General features: G+C 42.2%; 1 protein-coding gene across 1 annotated transcript in view; it reads right to left on the bottom strand.

Moving 5' to 3' along the window:
• DCC (DCC netrin 1 receptor) overlaps nt 1–16,677 on the bottom strand; it is a 494,023-nt gene that overhangs the window by 151,662 nt on the left and 325,684 nt on the right. Inside the window, exon 11 of the mRNA XM_044283460.1 lies at nt 12,276–12,325. Coding sequence (XP_044139395.1) covers nt 12,276–12,325 — 50 coding nt within the window. The remainder of the gene's footprint in view (nt 1–12,275; nt 12,326–16,677) is intronic.

Raw genomic sequence — 16,677 nt, forward strand, 5'->3', positions numbered from 1 at the left:
TGTGTTATTTGTGATGGAATACAGTGTGTCTCTTAGGCAGGGGGAGCAGAAAAAAATCCTCAGAGAAACTTTTTTTATATTGATTTCACTATAACTTTGATGTTGAAATTGGATTGCTGTGATTTCCACAAACCATCGAACCTTCAGCCTCGGGCCCATTAAGTAAATAGCCCGCCCAAAAAATGAAACTTTCTGAAAGAAAACAATAGAAATGTGTTAATATTAATCTTGTGTCGGGGTAAATTTACCGTGGGGACCTCGCTGAGACTTAGCCTAGATGCCTATATTCTACATGAAATCAAATATTACGTATGCAGAGAGCGCTCAGAGCGACACCGCGGTAATAATCCTACAGAAATATCCTTCACTGGAGAATCATTTAAAACCTTGAAGATCTTTCTCATTTTATGGCTGAAAAACAATTATATCTGTAGTTAGAACACAAAATGGCTCTGAAATTAAATGTATCTGTTATAGATGTAAAGTTTTTAGATTAGAGGGCTGTAACCTTGATGCTCAGGAGACTCGGGTCATCAGGCTTCATCCTTCAAGTCCAGAGGTCAACAAAAGGTCTTAAGGAAGTCAATGGCAATTTCTACCATGGTTGGCATATGGTATATTGAACTCACCAGGGAAAACAATTTAAAGAAAAATATTCTCTATCTATGCAGGACATGTGCTTTTTTTAGGGTGACCATTCTGGTATTAAGGAAGTGATTTAGTGAATATGTCAAGAGGGGATCCAGTGCCCCTTCAGAACCCTGCTTTTTAAAGGGTTTGACCACTTTGGAAAACCCCAGCTTGTTAGAAAGTGTTAGAAAGGACCCGTCCCTCTGCTGTGACCCTCTGTGATCGGCTGAAATCACTTGGCAGTAAGTGTTTAATGTCTCTGCAGTGCCACCACAGGTGAAATTAGGTATTACACAGTACTTATTTAAAACTATGGGTTTTCTGTGTAATACAGGACAGGACAGGTCCTTCAGTCTGAGAGAAACTCTTTGTAACTGCTTTGTCACTCCAGCCAATAGATGGGGATCCTAAACAGAGGGCCCCCATCAATTTACTTTGAATTTCCTAACAGAGTATATGAAAATAGGTTTTGTAATCTGGCAAACCGCTTCAAAGTCTATGAGATGCCCCCTTAATGAATTTATTTAAGGGGTTGTCCCACCAAGACAACCCAAATTTGCCAGGGGGAACCACAACCGGCTATACATATCTACTGGGTTGGCCAGAGAGGGAGCCTTTTTGAAATAGTGCCTCTAAATTCCGCCTTATAGATGGGAGTCCCAAATGAGGTTCCTCTTCGGTGACATCTATACGCTCGAATAGGGCATATGGACAAGGTTGTCATTGTTAGACAATACTTTTAAATGGTTGTCTGAGGATTTTCAATTGATGGCTGTGCCTGGTACTGCAGGTCCATGCAAGTCATCTGGTTGGACCAGGCATGGACACACTTGCATAGACGGCGCTGTGCCAGGTTATTCAACAAATAGGACGCAGCCACACCTTGTTCTACAGATTCCAGAGGCAAACCACCTATAATCTTACATTTGGGGATAATAGGTACAAGGCCATTAATGCCTATAACCCATCCCGGTTCAGGGTGACTCGTGTGTCATAATCTCTGTTGTTACATTGTATACACAGGACGTATCATCAATGAGATCTAATAGGTTTTGTCTTATAAAGAGGATAGCCCTTTTAATATATATATATATATATATATATATATATAGTACAGACCAAAAGTTTGGACACACCTTCTCATTCAAAGAGTTTTCTTTATTTTCATGACTATGAAGGTATCAAAACTATGAATTAACACATGTGGAATTATATACATAACAAAAAAGTGTGAAACAACTGAAAATATGTCATATTCTAGGTTCTTCAAAGTAGCCACCTTTTGCTTTGATTACTGCTTTGCACACTCTTGGCATTCTCTTGATGATCTTCAAGAGGTAGTCACCTGAAATGGTCTTCCAACAGTCTTAAAAGCGTTCCCAGAGATGCTTTGCACTTGTTGGCCCTTTTGCCTTCACTTTGCGGTCCAGCTCACCCCAAACATCTCGATTGGGTTCAGGTCTGGTGACTGTGGAGGTCAGGTCATCTGGCGCAGCACCCCATCACTCTCCTTCATGGTCAAATAGCCCTTACTTTCAAAGTTTTCCCCATTTTTTGGACTGACTGACCTTCATTTCTTAAAGTAATGATGGCCACTCATTTTTCTTTACTTAGCTGCTTTTTTCTTGCCATAATACAAATTCTAACAGTCCATTCAGTAGGACTATCAGCTGTGTATCCATCTGACTTCTCCTCAATGCAACTCATGGTCCCAACCCCATTTATAAGGCAAGAAATCCCACTTATTTAACGTGACAGGGCACACCTGTGAAGTGAAAACCATTTCAGGTGACTACCTCTTGAAGCTCATCAAGAGAATGCCAAGAGTGTGCAAAGCAGTAATCAAAGCAAAAGGTGGCTACTTTGAAGAACCTAGAATATGACATATTTTCAGTTGTTTCACACTTTTTTGTTATGTATATAATTCCACATGTTTTAATTCATAGTTTTGATGCCTTCTGTGTGAATCTACAATTTTCATAGTCATGAAAATAAAGAAAACTCTTTGAATGAGAAGGTGTGTCCAAACTTTTGGTCTGTACTGTATATATACAGTGCTGCCCATAAATATTCATACCCCAGGCAAATTTTGACTTAAAGTTACTTTTATTCAACCAGCAAGTAATTTTTTGACGGGAAATGACATAGCTGTCTCCCAAAAGAGAATAAAACGATGTACAAGAGGCATTATTGTGGGGGAAAAAAAAAACATTTTCAGCTTTTATTTACATTTTAGCAAAAAATACAAGATGTTCCACACTGTGGAAAATCTCAAAGGACGTGGTCGGAAGCCAAAAGTGACACCTGTGCTGGTCAGGAGTATAGTTAGAGGTGAAAAAGAATCCAAGGATCACCACCAAGGCCATCCTGGTAAATCTGGGCTCTGCTGGTGGCAATGTCTCAAGGCAGATAATCCAACGGACACTGCACACTGCTGTGTTCCATGGATGCAGACCAAGGAGGATGCCACTTCTCCAGATAAGGCACACAAAAGCTCGCTTTGCCTTTGCAAAAGCTCATCTGGACAAAGAAGAAGACTTCTGGTCTTCTGTGTTATGGTCAGATGAAACAAAAATTGAATTGTTTGGTCACAATGATGTTTCCTTCATTTGGCGTAAAAAAGGAGAATCCGTTCAACCCAAAGAACACCATCCACACTGTCAAACATGGTGGTGGGAACCTAATGCTTTGGGGGTGTTTTTCAGCCAATGGACCAGGGAACCTAATCACAGTAAACGGCACCATGAAAAAAGAGCAATACATGAGGATTCTCAACGACAACATCAGGCAGTCTGCAGAGAAACTTGGTCCTTGGGCACCAGTGGACCTTTCAGTAAGACAATGACCCAAAACACACAGCAAAAGTGGTGAAGAAATGGTTAGCAGACAACATTAACGTTTTGGAGTGGCCCAGCCAGAGTCCAGACTTGAATCCAATTGAGAATCTGTGGAGGGAGCTAAAGATCAGGGTGATGGCAAGAAGACCCTCCAACCTGAAAGATTTGGAGCTATTTACTAAAGATGAATGGGCAAAAATACCTGTGGAGACATGCAAAATGCTGGTCTGCAATTATAGGAAGCGTTTGATTGCTGTAATAGCTAATAAAGGCTTTTCTATTGAGAAGTGTATGAATCATTTTGGACTGTACACTTTTTGCTCAAATGTAAATAAAAGCTGAGAAATGTTTTTTTTTTTTCTTTCCACAATAATGCCTCTTGTACATCGTCTTATTATCTTTTGGGAGACACCTATGTCATTTCCCATCAAAAAATGACTTGCTAATTGAATAAAAGTAATTATAAGTCAAAACTTGCCAGGGGTATAAATATTTATGGGCAGCACTGTATATCAAAGAACACCTTCTTTGATATTATAACTACTGGACCAAAGTACACAAGGGCTCCTTTGTAGTCTAGAATTTAAAGAGGGGCAGTATCAAATGTTAAAACCTAACTTTTAATGAAGTACAATTAAGAGATAATATATAGGCTCCTACAAAGACACACAAACAAAAACCTCAGCCAAAAGACAAGTGTACTGCCAAGGGGCCGGAGACTATGGGACCAAAACCGGCAAACTATAAAGGTCCCATTAGGAAAACAAACATCAACAACAGACCACCATAGGGTAGAACTTAAATTAGACTGGCAAAAGAAATGGATAGATCTTACCGGTCCAGTTGAGTGTTGTCATGCGGATGTGGAGAAAGTAGGTACCTATTCAACAAGGGCTGTGGAATTCCTGTACTCGAGGGTGCTTGCTGTCACAATGTAGAGACGGGGTAAGAGGCCTAATACTGGCCCTGATATGCCCTAAACAGGCTAGTATCCCCTAATGACCTCCTAATATGGAGTCATCGCCCCGAAAGTGGCGGCCCCGTCCGTAACCATGCCGTATTATAAAGGCCTTAGAACACCCTAGTTCTAATCGCATATAGAGGGTGTACCCAATCTTCCCCTAGAGGTGGTATTCTATTATCCAAGGGAGTGTCCGGTGAAGAAACGGTGTCCTTTGTAGTCTGTAACCATGGCAACACACAGCTTTGTTTTATTTTTATGATGGCTTTGAGCAATACAAAAAGAAACGGTTTACGAAAGTCTTTATGTCCTTTCATGATAATACTGAACTGGTTCTTCTACATATGAAACTGCTTAGTGGAGGCACCAAATGTCACATAGTCCATGGCAGAAGAACAGAGGGCATGTACAGAAGTAGTGGGCGCCGCAGCAGGAATGAATAATGAAAATCCTTTATTCAAACAATTTGTACAAAACACATAGACTAGCACAGAACTGATTAAAACAATAAAAAAAATATGAAAGAAGGAGGAGGAGCAAGAGTACGCAGAGTGGCTTGTTCCCGCCCTTGGTGCGCTTAACTGCTCATTTGCATATGGATTAAAAGTCATTTTTCTCCAGATTGAAGCAATAGATTTCTAAATAAAAGGTATCATTACATTCAGCTGAGCTCACCCTACTAGGCACTGTGCCTAGTTTATCAGTGACTTTCCTGCCGACAGTCTCCCCTTAACTTTCTGTGCTAGGCTATAGATATTTTTTGTGATTTTTTTTATTTTATTTTTAAATCTTTTTCATTATTTTTCTCACCGGGGCGCTCGCCTTCTGTTCTTCTTGTCTGTTGATGCTCCTTTAGGGTGTAATGATTTGAGCATCCTTGTGGTTTGATGCCTGCTCTCACACACCCATCTGAAGTAATAGCCATAGGAAGTAGGTCTCGATAAGAGCATTAGAGCTTAGAGTTTTTCATCAAGACTTTTTGGAGAGTTGCCTGACTTACTATACTACATTCCTTGAAGTAATACAAACTGGGTTGCAAAAGAATTCATATCCTGCTAGGTTGACCTGGCTGGAACTGATTCTCCTATTCACACCGCTGCTTAGGGAACTCAGCAAAAGTCACCCATCCCATGGCAGATACTGAACGTGCTGAGGTGGAGAAGAGAAGGACAGATGGTCCCTAATTGTGGAGGCAGAAAGTGACTGAGCAGAGCCGTAATCCTCTTGTCGAGTCTAGATAATCTGCCTGATGGAAAATGAAGCAGAATGTAGCTGTTCTCATGTCCAGGAAGGATTTAGTAGCATTTGCTGGTCTGGTGGGCTTAGGGATGATTAGCTGTTGTTTCACGGCATCAGTGATACGTAACCTGTGGCTTTTCCAGCTTTGGGGAGACTGCTGCCACTGGCAGGCGATGTGACGAGACTGTGCAAAGGATCTACGGTATATTTACAAAGGCTCCAAATAAAGTATCATTAAAACTCCCCCCCCCCCCCACAATGGTTCCCCATGGCTTCTTGTCATTGTCTGTACCGCAGCCACGATATGATGACCTTTCCTCAGGATACTCCTTGTATCCTGCACCCCCACCGATCAGTTTTTTGAAGAGGCTGTGATTAGGGTTGAGCAAATCGTAGTCTCCGAAGTGGACCTCGATCCGAATTTTAGGGAAAATTCCATTTGCTGTGAAGCCGAATTTCTTCGTGCTTCGAGGTAAAGCATCAATTCAAAAAAAATCATACTCACTTCATCAATTTGAGGACGAAGAGGCCATCTTGATTGAAGATTCCGATGAAAATCTTGTGCGTGGTGACGTATGACGTCATTACTGCCAGCCAGCACGATGATGTCATCATGCACTGCGCAAGATTTTGCACAGGATCTTCAATCAAGATGGCCGCTGTGGCCTCTTCATGCTCAAATGGATAAAGTGAGTATTATTTACAGCTTAACCTCCGAAATTCCTCACTATTATATTCAGATGCCGCGATCAGCGATGATGGGTTAAATGACAAGGGGCAGTGCAATCGCCATTCCCCGTCATTGCATCCACTACTTACAAAGAAATGCGCTTTGTGCCGAAGTAAATCACCACAAAGCAAAGTTCTTTGTGAAATTCGGCAAAGCAGCCGTATCGAATTTTTTCAACTTGACTCATCACTAGTTGTGATGCTCTTGTGAGATACATGGGGTTATAAAATCTGTTTAATGTCAAACTATCCCTTCTGAGTTCCGTCAGCTGACAGCTCATGTGAGTACTTATCTCTGATCTCCTGACCTCATAAACATTCATTAGGGCTAAACTCAAACTGATAAGAATATGGTTTAAATGAGTGTTTATGAGGTCAGGAGATCGGAGATAAGGCTTCACATGAGCCGTCAGCTGATGGAACTCAGGAAAGATAGTCTGATTTTTAACCCCTGTATCTCAAAAACTGTTGACTTTTTTTTAATAATACCAATTGAAAAAAATTATTTTTAGCCCAAAATGAGCAAAGACGAATCATTAAAAAAAATTACCCCAAAAGTGTCCATAACCTTTAACTTTTTATTGCCCATTGGGCTTCATTGTCTGAGCCTTGAAGATCATTTCAGCCACAGTCCTACATGAACCCGCAGATCAATATTTCACAATGAGCTGCGTCACGTGACAAATCCAGCACTGCTACATCAGTAGACAAACCTATTCTACGAAGCTATTTTCTTGCCATGCCTTCTGCATTCACAGCAGCTCTGTAGAAAGAAACCAATTTATAAGGCGAATTTAGCGCCGTCCTCCATGGTTTCTCTCTTGCATTTACTGTGATGAGCAATTTTGAGTGATTGATTAGGGTCACCATAAGTGTCACTTGCGGGAAAGTAATGGGTCAGTCACTTCATCTCAACCTCTTATTCTAATCCTGCTATGGCTGACTGCCTTCCTATTTATGATAAATGTCAAGTGGCGGCGTGCCTCAGCTATGTGCCTCTTCTCCATCAGCGGCGGCCGTTCTAAGGCCGTTCTCGTGGTGGATGGCGGTGATTGACGGTGGCATTATGGCCATAAAGTTCTTTGATTAGTATTTTTGGTTATTTTTATTATTACTATAAAACGACATAAACCGTCCTCTTAACTTTGTGTGTTTTATTTGAGCGAACGGCGCTGCGATTGTCTCCTGCAAACCTATTACAGGAGTGCGCTTTATGGGCTCGGCACCGGCTTTAGGTTTGTTATTTATGACGCAGCTTTTCTGCAGTTCGGTACAGAATATAAATAGTAAATTGACCTGATATACAACCTCCTCCTCCCCCACAGTTATGATACACAATATCCCCGTACGTGTGCACCGCAGACGATAGGAACAAGCAGCAAAAGATTCTGGGAGCACCCTCGAAGAGGTAATGCTTTCTTTCTGACCCATATAGAGGAGTATATTAAATCTATGGAGTGCTCCTAGGCAGCACAGCGGTCCCAGAATGTCACCAGTACACATTACTACTTTATGGCTCTTATGAAGAAATAGATAGATAGATAGATAGACATGAGATAAAATGGATATGAGATGAATAGATATTAGAGAGATAGATAGATAGATAGATATAGATAAATAGATAGACTTGAGAAAGATAGATATTCTAGATAGATATAAGATAGATAAATAGATAGATAGATAGATAGATAGATAGATATGAGATAGAATAGATAGATAAAACGGCAACATCTGGCTCCAGTATTTTAGAGACCTCTATAGAGACATCCCAAAAGAAGAACGTAACCCAGACCAAGAACAAATGAGGTCAAAACTGAACAGCATGGAAGAGCTACTTAAAGATTTCCAAAACCCGCTAGACTCACCCATAACACTGCAGAAGATATCAGAGAGAATATCAACCATAAGAGGTAAGAAAGCCAGCGTCACAGATGGTATCCCACCCAAAATAATCAAGTACAGCCCACCAGCAATACAGGCAGCCATAGCAAAACTGTACAACATTGTGCTAAGCGCTGGCTACTTCCCCAAGCCTGGAACCAAGGTGTCATAACCCCAATATACAAGAGCGGAGACAGGTATGACCAGGCCAACTACCGAGGAATATGTGTCAGCAGCTATCTGGGGAAACTATTTAACAGTATCCTGAACCAGAGAATCCTCGGCTTTCTCATCCAGCACTGTACTCAGTAAAAGCCAAGCAGAGTTCATGCCAAACCACCGCACCAAAGACCACGTCTACACCCTGCACCGCCTCATCCAGAGCAATGTCCACAACACACAGCAGGGAAAGATTATACGCTTGTTTCGTGGACTTCAAAAAGGCCTTTGACTTGGTGTGGCACCCAGGATTGCTCCTGAAGCTATTGGAGAGCGGAATAAGAGGTAAGACATATGACATCATCAAAAGCTCCTACACCGAAGAACCGATGCAGCGTGAAGGTAAATGGGAAAAGAACGGCTTACTTCCAGCAGAGCCAAGGAGTCAGACAGGGCTGACATAAACGAGCTGGCAGCAGCTCTAGAGTCTTCCTCAACACCAGGTTTCATCCTCCATGACATTGAGAGGAAATTTCTCCTGTATGCAGATGATCTTCTCCTACTATCACCAACTGAGAAAGGTCTCCAAGACCAGCTAGTCATTCTGAAGAAATTCAGCACCACATGGGCCCTTCCCATCAATTTAAAAAAGACCAACACTATGGTGTTCCAGAGAAGGAAAACAAAATGAGCCAGGCCCCCTACCTTCACGCTACACAACCGCCCTCTTACAGCCACCCACAGGTACACCTACCTGGGCCTGATAATTGACGAAACCAGGGGTGCTTCAAATCAACTATTGAGGAGCTGAAAGACAAAGCATGCAAGACCTTCAACAACATCAGAAGACGACTGTACCACCTCAGAGCACCCGTGAGGGTCTGGATTAAAATCTTTGACTCCGTCATTGCACCAATCCTCCTGTATGGCAGTGAAGTCTGGGGCCCTCACACATACCCCGACTAATCAAGATGGAATTCCAGCCCAACAGAAATATTCCACCTGTAATTCTGTAAGCATCTCCTCCAGGTCCATCGGAGCACCTCTAACAGTGCCTGTCGAGGGGAGCTGGGCAGATTTCCTCTACACTTTACAATCCAGAAGTGGGCGCTATCATTCTGGGGCCATCTACATGGTAGTAGTGAAGGCTCCCATCACCATAAAGCCTTGCTACACCAAGGTATCCCAGGCAAGGCAAAGCCCCAAAATCAACTTACTGAAACACAGCCCGACCAGAAAATCACTCCACACCACCTCACAAAAGCCGGTATCAGGAACACAGTAAACAAGAGACAAGAGAAATACATCAGTGAATGGAGGAAGGAGGTCAGAGCATCCCAGAAGCTAACGGTGTACCAGAGCCTGCAGAGAGACTACAAACTGGCCCCATATCTGGAGAAACTAGGGAACCCCAGAGACCGGAAAATCCTGAGCAGCTACTGACTGAGAGCCCACAGCCTGGCCATAGAATCTGAACTGCATCGACAAAGCTACATGCCTAGACAGAGCAGACTGTGCCAGCAGTGCCACCTGGAGGCGGTGGAGGATGAGGCCCACTTCCTGATATACTGTCCCAAATACTCATCAGTGAGGGACATCCACTTTAGGAGACTGTCTGATCTCTGCCCAGACTTCAGCTCCATGGAGGAGGAAGAGAAGCTACCCATCCTGCTGGGAGAGAAAGAGAACACTGTGGACATAGCAGCACAATATATTACTGCCTGCCACAGACTGAGAGGAGCCTGATATACCACGGACTCCGATACCCTGACCCCGGGTGTGTCCCCATTTCTCAACCCCCTATTTCCCACATGCTTTGGCAATACTAATGTATAATTTTAGACCTGCCAATAAAGCTTTTTTGGTTTGATTTGATTGATTTGAATTTGATAGAAAGTTATGAGACATGAGATAAAATAGATATGAGATAGATAGATAGATAGATAGATAGATAGATAGATAATATGTAACCTAAGAGCAGTATGAATAGATACCTAATGCAAAGTATTTGCCTATTTGCTGAACATTCTCTGCAGTTTTTATCTCTGGAACGTTGTGCAGTTTTCCTTTCAATGATCTGCAGAATATTCTAACTAGAAAATCCATCGAAGCCGCAGCAAAACCTCCATTTCAATAATTTAGAGGAAAATGAACCGTAATGTTTTACAATGGAGAATTTGTTTGACAAAGTGAAAATATCGAGAGCTACAAAATATTTATTTTAGTAACAATTGCAGTAAGTGTGGCCTGGGATCTTAAAGCCGAGAGGGAAGAAATATAATGCTGTTACTACAGGTCGATATTAGTAAGCATTCAAATACCTTCCCGAGCGCAGCGCCTACAGTAATGACACCTCTTATCCAGATGATTACGGCGCGCATCTACGGCGGCGCTACATCTATGGCGGATTTATTTTATATTCTTCAAGGTTAAAACTACAAGGTTTCACTACATGCAAGCTCAGAGTGTTACTAAAGACGTACATCAATATGTCTGAAAGTTGCATCAAGTAACCCTCCAAAATGAGGGCGGGGCATGACACAATGATTTCCTTTTCAGTTTCCCTTGAATCATATGTATCGTGCTTTGCCCGCATCATGTCAGGAAACCATCAAATATGTAATGTACTGTATAAATTAGGTTAACGGGAATATATACTAACAAAAATTGCTTAAATCAAGTTTCTATATTAACCCTATTTAAAACCTGAAATCTTGTGGTTTTCACACAGAGTGCTGAATTTAATAACAGGCTGATACTTTCTGGTCTGGGGAGATCACATCTCAGCAGTCATCTCATTATCATCACAGACAAGATTATAACGACAGGTAATCTCTATCTTTCTGTCACAGTGATGTGATGTCACAGCTCGCCTTCTCCCCCTCCCTGCACAATCATTTCCCTAAAGGTCACAGAGCATGTCCACAACGCTCTTCCATAGAAGTCATTGAGTTATCTACAGCCGACAGGTTCTATATATGCCAACCGTCTTGATTTTGGTGGTCAAATCCCACAAACCAAGATGAAAAGGGGTGGGTTTAAGCAAAGAGGGCAGCTCATAAGCACTCCAGGGGCAAAATTTAAAGGGGCTGTCTATGGTATAATGATAAGAAAATGCCATAAATGTCTGATAGGCGTGGGTCACACCTCTGTGACCCGCACCTATATCAAAAACGGAGAGCACACCATGCATGCGCCACATCCGGTGACATTTTTTGCCATGGGACTTCCAAAAAGACCGAGCAAGTGCAATTTTTGGAAGTGCCATAGCAGTTAATGGAGTTTGGCTGTGCATGGACGGCTTGCTCTCTATTGACTTCCGGGCGCCATTTTTAAGACAGGAGAGGATTCCAGAGGTGGGACCACTACCAATTTGACATTTATGGCGTATCCTAGTGATATACTATAAATATTCTAGATGGGAGTCCCCCTTTACATCTCCTGATTTTAGGAATTTAGATATTGGTAAGTATGCAGGTCCGGATGATCCATATGGCTGCTGTAAAGTGCATTGGAGTAGCTCAGGCAAGATGGCCGCCTACGTAATTATATACAGAAAAAAAAAAAAAAAAATACAATCCTCCCCCCTAAAAAAAAAAAATACAAGAAAATATGTTACATTGTGAGGCTTTAATTAGTAAAAAAAAAAAAAAAAAAAAACATGGGTGATACATTCCTTTTATTAACATATGCCGACCTACCCCTCCGGCATCTGACAAGTCGCCATCTGGTATGCAGCTTGAAAATTCATCAGCTTCAGACTTTTGACAAGCTAATAAACTGTATATTATATTCCAATAAAAATGTCATTAGTAATAGTGATTATAATACAAACTTACCCTTGAGTTCACCACCTCTAGCGATACATTTTGGGGCATTGCACTTGGTACTATAAGGAAAAAAAACATGTGTATGAATATATAGGCACACATTATAAATGTATAGTAATCTCTAAAGACACAGTCAAAAAGTCTCAGGGGCATATTGATAAATCATAGGACCCCAAGGCATAACTTCTCTGACTAAAGTCTATAGTTCTGACTGCATGAAGCCACCACTAGGGGGAGCTAACTGCAGATACAGGTTTACAGCTAATATTGAACCCAATGTGAGCTGTATAACTGTGCATTTGGTGAGCTCCCCCTAGTGGCCGCTGCAGTCAACAACTATGACAATGTCATAGCAAGTGACAGTATGGATTGTGAAAATATGGATTCACACTTTAGTTAAAGAGCACCTGTCAGCTGGACCAACTCTATTAAACCATACATAATGCCTGCTAGGGTTGATCCTGCTGATTAAAAGGATAACTGTCTTGTTAAAATCGGTTGCAGCATTCCAGAGAAAAAAACACTTTTGCTCTATATACACATGTGGGCTTCTGGGCTCCGAGGGGGTGGGTCTATCCCCTCAGCTTTACAGAGCTGGCCCTGCCCCCTTGGTGCACTGAAACCCTCATCTCCATAAAGTTTACGAGCTCATGCACATGGCCGTTGCCAGGCCGTACCTGTATTGCGGCCCACAAGCAGCAAGCCCGCAATACACGGGTATCAGCCATGTGCACCCCGCATCACGGATGCAGACCCGTTCACTTAAATGGGCCCGCAATCCGGGAGGTCGGTGCAGAACGGAGGCACGGAAGCACTACGGAGTGCTTTCGTGGGGTTTCTCTCAAGTGCCTCCACATCTCAAAACATAGAACACGGACCCATTCAAATTGAGGCCTCCAATACAAAGAACGGCCGAACAACGGCCGTGTGAATGAGCCCCAAGTCTTTTTTTCTCAGGACAGCCAAAACCATTTATTTTCCAGCAGGATCAACCCTATCAGGCAATATGCCTGGTTTATCAGGATTGGTCCTGCTGACATGTGCACTTTAAGATAGATGATCCATATTCAGTGATGTCCTTATCAAGGATTAGGTTGCAACGCACAATGCAGTGTCAAACAGTGGTAGGAGCTTCTAGACTCATGAAGACTTAGCTTCTTTTTTTTTATTATATTTGTTGTTACATTTCAGGTGGAAACATATAAAAGCAATGTAATGTCAGCCGGCCTGGCGTGTCCTAAGCACACAGAATATGACAGCCCCGCCATTAAAGCTGACTTTAGTTTTGATCCTTTGTGTCACAGGGTGTCAAGCAATCACAAGGTGAGCTTTCTGCTCTGACACGTCAGTTAGTGACAAAACGGCGCCATGTGACAACACCGCCGCTGTAAAGAAACTATGTTCTACGAACAAGAAAATTTATTTTTTGTTTTATTTATTATATTATACAATTCATAAGATATTTAGTAACTGGGTGAATTATTGAATACATTAAAGGGAACCTGTCACTGGGATTTTGTGTATAGAGCTGAGGACATGGGCTGCTAGATGGCCTCTAACACATCCCAGTCCCCATAGCGCTGTGTGCTTTTATTGTGTTATAAAAACGATTTTATACATATGCAAATTAACCTGAGATGAGTCAGGAATAGGACTCATCTCAGGTTAATTTGCATATGTATCAAATAGTTTTTTTTACACAATAAAAGCACACAGAGCTATGGGGACTGGGTATTGCGGATGTGCTAGCGGCCATCTAGCAACCCATGTCCTCAGTTCTATACACAAAATCCCGGTGACAGGTTCCCTTTAAAGGCCACATCATCCCTGAACTGGTCCCTTTAAATCAAGCACCTTATAGAATAGGCAAACACTATCCCTTTAAGAAGTCTGTCCAAAGTGACCATAAGAGGTCTGGAGAGCAACTTTATATATCCCTTCTTCAAACCATTCTCGCACTGTTCAAGTCTCGGAAAGTACGGTTTCTCCTTGTGGAGACCACTAGTTGGCACAGGAAGTCTTCTATATAATGCAATGCTCTCTGGGAAAAATGGCATGCAAATTAGTTCTCATCAAGGAAGTAGAAGGCTACCTCTTTGGTGCCACCTAGTGGAGTTAGCTACCCTATAGGTCAATGACTCTTTCGCAGGTCTTTCAACATGACTAGGATGTAAGCCAAACTATTTCATGGTTTCTTACTCCAAATAGTGGGGGGAGTGGAAGGAAGAGGGGGAGGGAAATACCGCCCCCCACCCCGACCTACATCATTGGCCTCTCATTTTGCCAACCAATACCCTGCTCTGCGTTAACGTGTGACAAGAACCATGAAGCAGTTGTCTATGGGTGATTGTCTTTTCTTTACGGAGAAGATTTTGGTTAGGATTATATTTAAAGTCATGTTGTGAGGCCTGTTAAGGAGTCGGACATTGACTTACAGGTAGTTACCTCCACTAGCTGGCACCAAAGAGACATCATTTTTCCACCTGGATGAGAGCTAATTTGCACGCTGCATGGCCGAAAGGTTCACAAGACGCTCTTGCCTTCAGGACCAATTCCTTTCAAAAAAGGGTAGTCCAGTTTTTAAGCAGTCAGGTCAGGTCAGTCATTTCTCACAATTCAAGAAATAATAGCACCCTCTACAATGATGTACCAAACATATGGGCTTGGTGAGTCAGGGTCCAACATCCCCCTTTAGGGGGAGCTCACTGCTAAGAGACCTCCGCTTCAGCTATTTTAATCCATCTACATTGTGCTCCCTCTAGTGGTGGCTTCAGGCAGTCAGGAGTTGATCTTTCATGAGTGGTGGAATCCAGGGGATATGGATCTAATTTTAGTAAAAAGTTAGAAATCTGTGGGAGCCCTTAAAGAAAGTGGGGTCAAATTTGCTGGAGCCTTTCTTGTTGAGCTTTGATGGGTCATCATGCAGAACCTGAATTTAAAGAGAACCACAAAACTGGGCTCCTTACAAACCAGCCAATGTAAATACAATCTGTGGGGGTATGTAGCACATGTGCCCCCTTTGTTATTTTGCCCTAGGTGCCAAATCATTTGGACCACATTGCAATGTTTATTACCAGGAGCCTATAGGTGCTGATTCTTTGGAGCTGCAGAGAGGAAATATATAATCTTTAGATTGAGCTTCTGACACCTGTGTTGTACTGCACCCGCTGCGTTGTCTGCATCTCTGACTGACAGCTGAGACTGAACATCACACTGAGACAGTCTCACATCTCATGCGCTCTATGCCATGTGCTAATGAAAGTTTTCTAAAAATACATATGTTATGAAAGTCATTCCAATGGTTTGAAATTGTGAAATCTTTACACACTATTGAGGAATTCCTAAAAGAATTAAAAGCCTGCCCGGAGTTTGCAAAATTAAGCACCTAAATAAATCTCAGACTGCGAGAAACATTATTTTTGGGCTAAATTCTAAGCGCCATGTCTGGAGGAAACCAGGCACTGCTAATGACCTGTCCAATACCATCCCTACAGTGAAGCATGGTGGTGGAAGCATCAAGCTGTGGGGATTTTTTTCAGTGTCTAGGACATTGAGACTGGAAGGAGCAAAGTACAGAGATATTCTTAATGAAAACCTGATCCAGAGCTAGGGACCTGAAACTGGGCCAAAGTAGGGACCTGAAACTGGGCCAAAGATTCACCTTCCAGCAAGACAATACAGGAGAGGCTTATGGACAACTCTGTGAATGTCCTTGAGAGTCCTGACTTGACCCTAATCAAACATCTCTGGAGAGACCTGAAAATGGCTGTGCACCGATGTTCCCTATCCAACCTCACAGAGCTTGAGATCATCTGCAGAGAAGAATGGCAAAAAATCCCCGAATCCAAGTAAAAACATTGAGGCATCATCCCCAAGAAGACTGGAGGCTGTGATCACTGCCAAAGGGGCTTCAATTAAGTTCTGAATACTTATGTCAATGCAAGATTTTAGTTTCTTTGGATTTTGAACATTCTATGTTCTCACTTTCTCCTTATGAGATATTGCAGAATGATCGGGGAAAAACTGAAAAACTGGATTTAATTTTATTAGCACAGGGCATAACAAAATGTGAAAAACATGAAGGACTTCTTCACCTTTAGGGGCTGTCCTCACAGGTGAAAATAGCTAGCGGTCAAATGATCAAAAAATCCCTTTAGGGGTCCTATAATATACAGGTGAAACTCGAAAAATTTGAATATCGTGCAAAAGTTCATTGATTTCAGTAATGCAGCTTAAAATTAGAATTTTGTGAAAAGGTTCAATATTCTAGGCACAAAGTGTCACAGTCTAGTCAGCTAATTAATCCTTACCCCCTGAGCAAAGGGGTACCTGAGATTGTGACTTTGGGGTTTCATAAGCTGTAAGCCATAATCCTCCAAATTATACCAAATAAAGGCTTGAAATATCTCAC

The sequence above is a fragment of the Bufo gargarizans genome, chromosome 1 (assembly GCF_014858855.1).
Source record: "Bufo gargarizans isolate SCDJY-AF-19 chromosome 1, ASM1485885v1, whole genome shotgun sequence".
Taxonomy (NCBI): domain Eukaryota; kingdom Metazoa; phylum Chordata; class Amphibia; order Anura; family Bufonidae; genus Bufo; species Bufo gargarizans.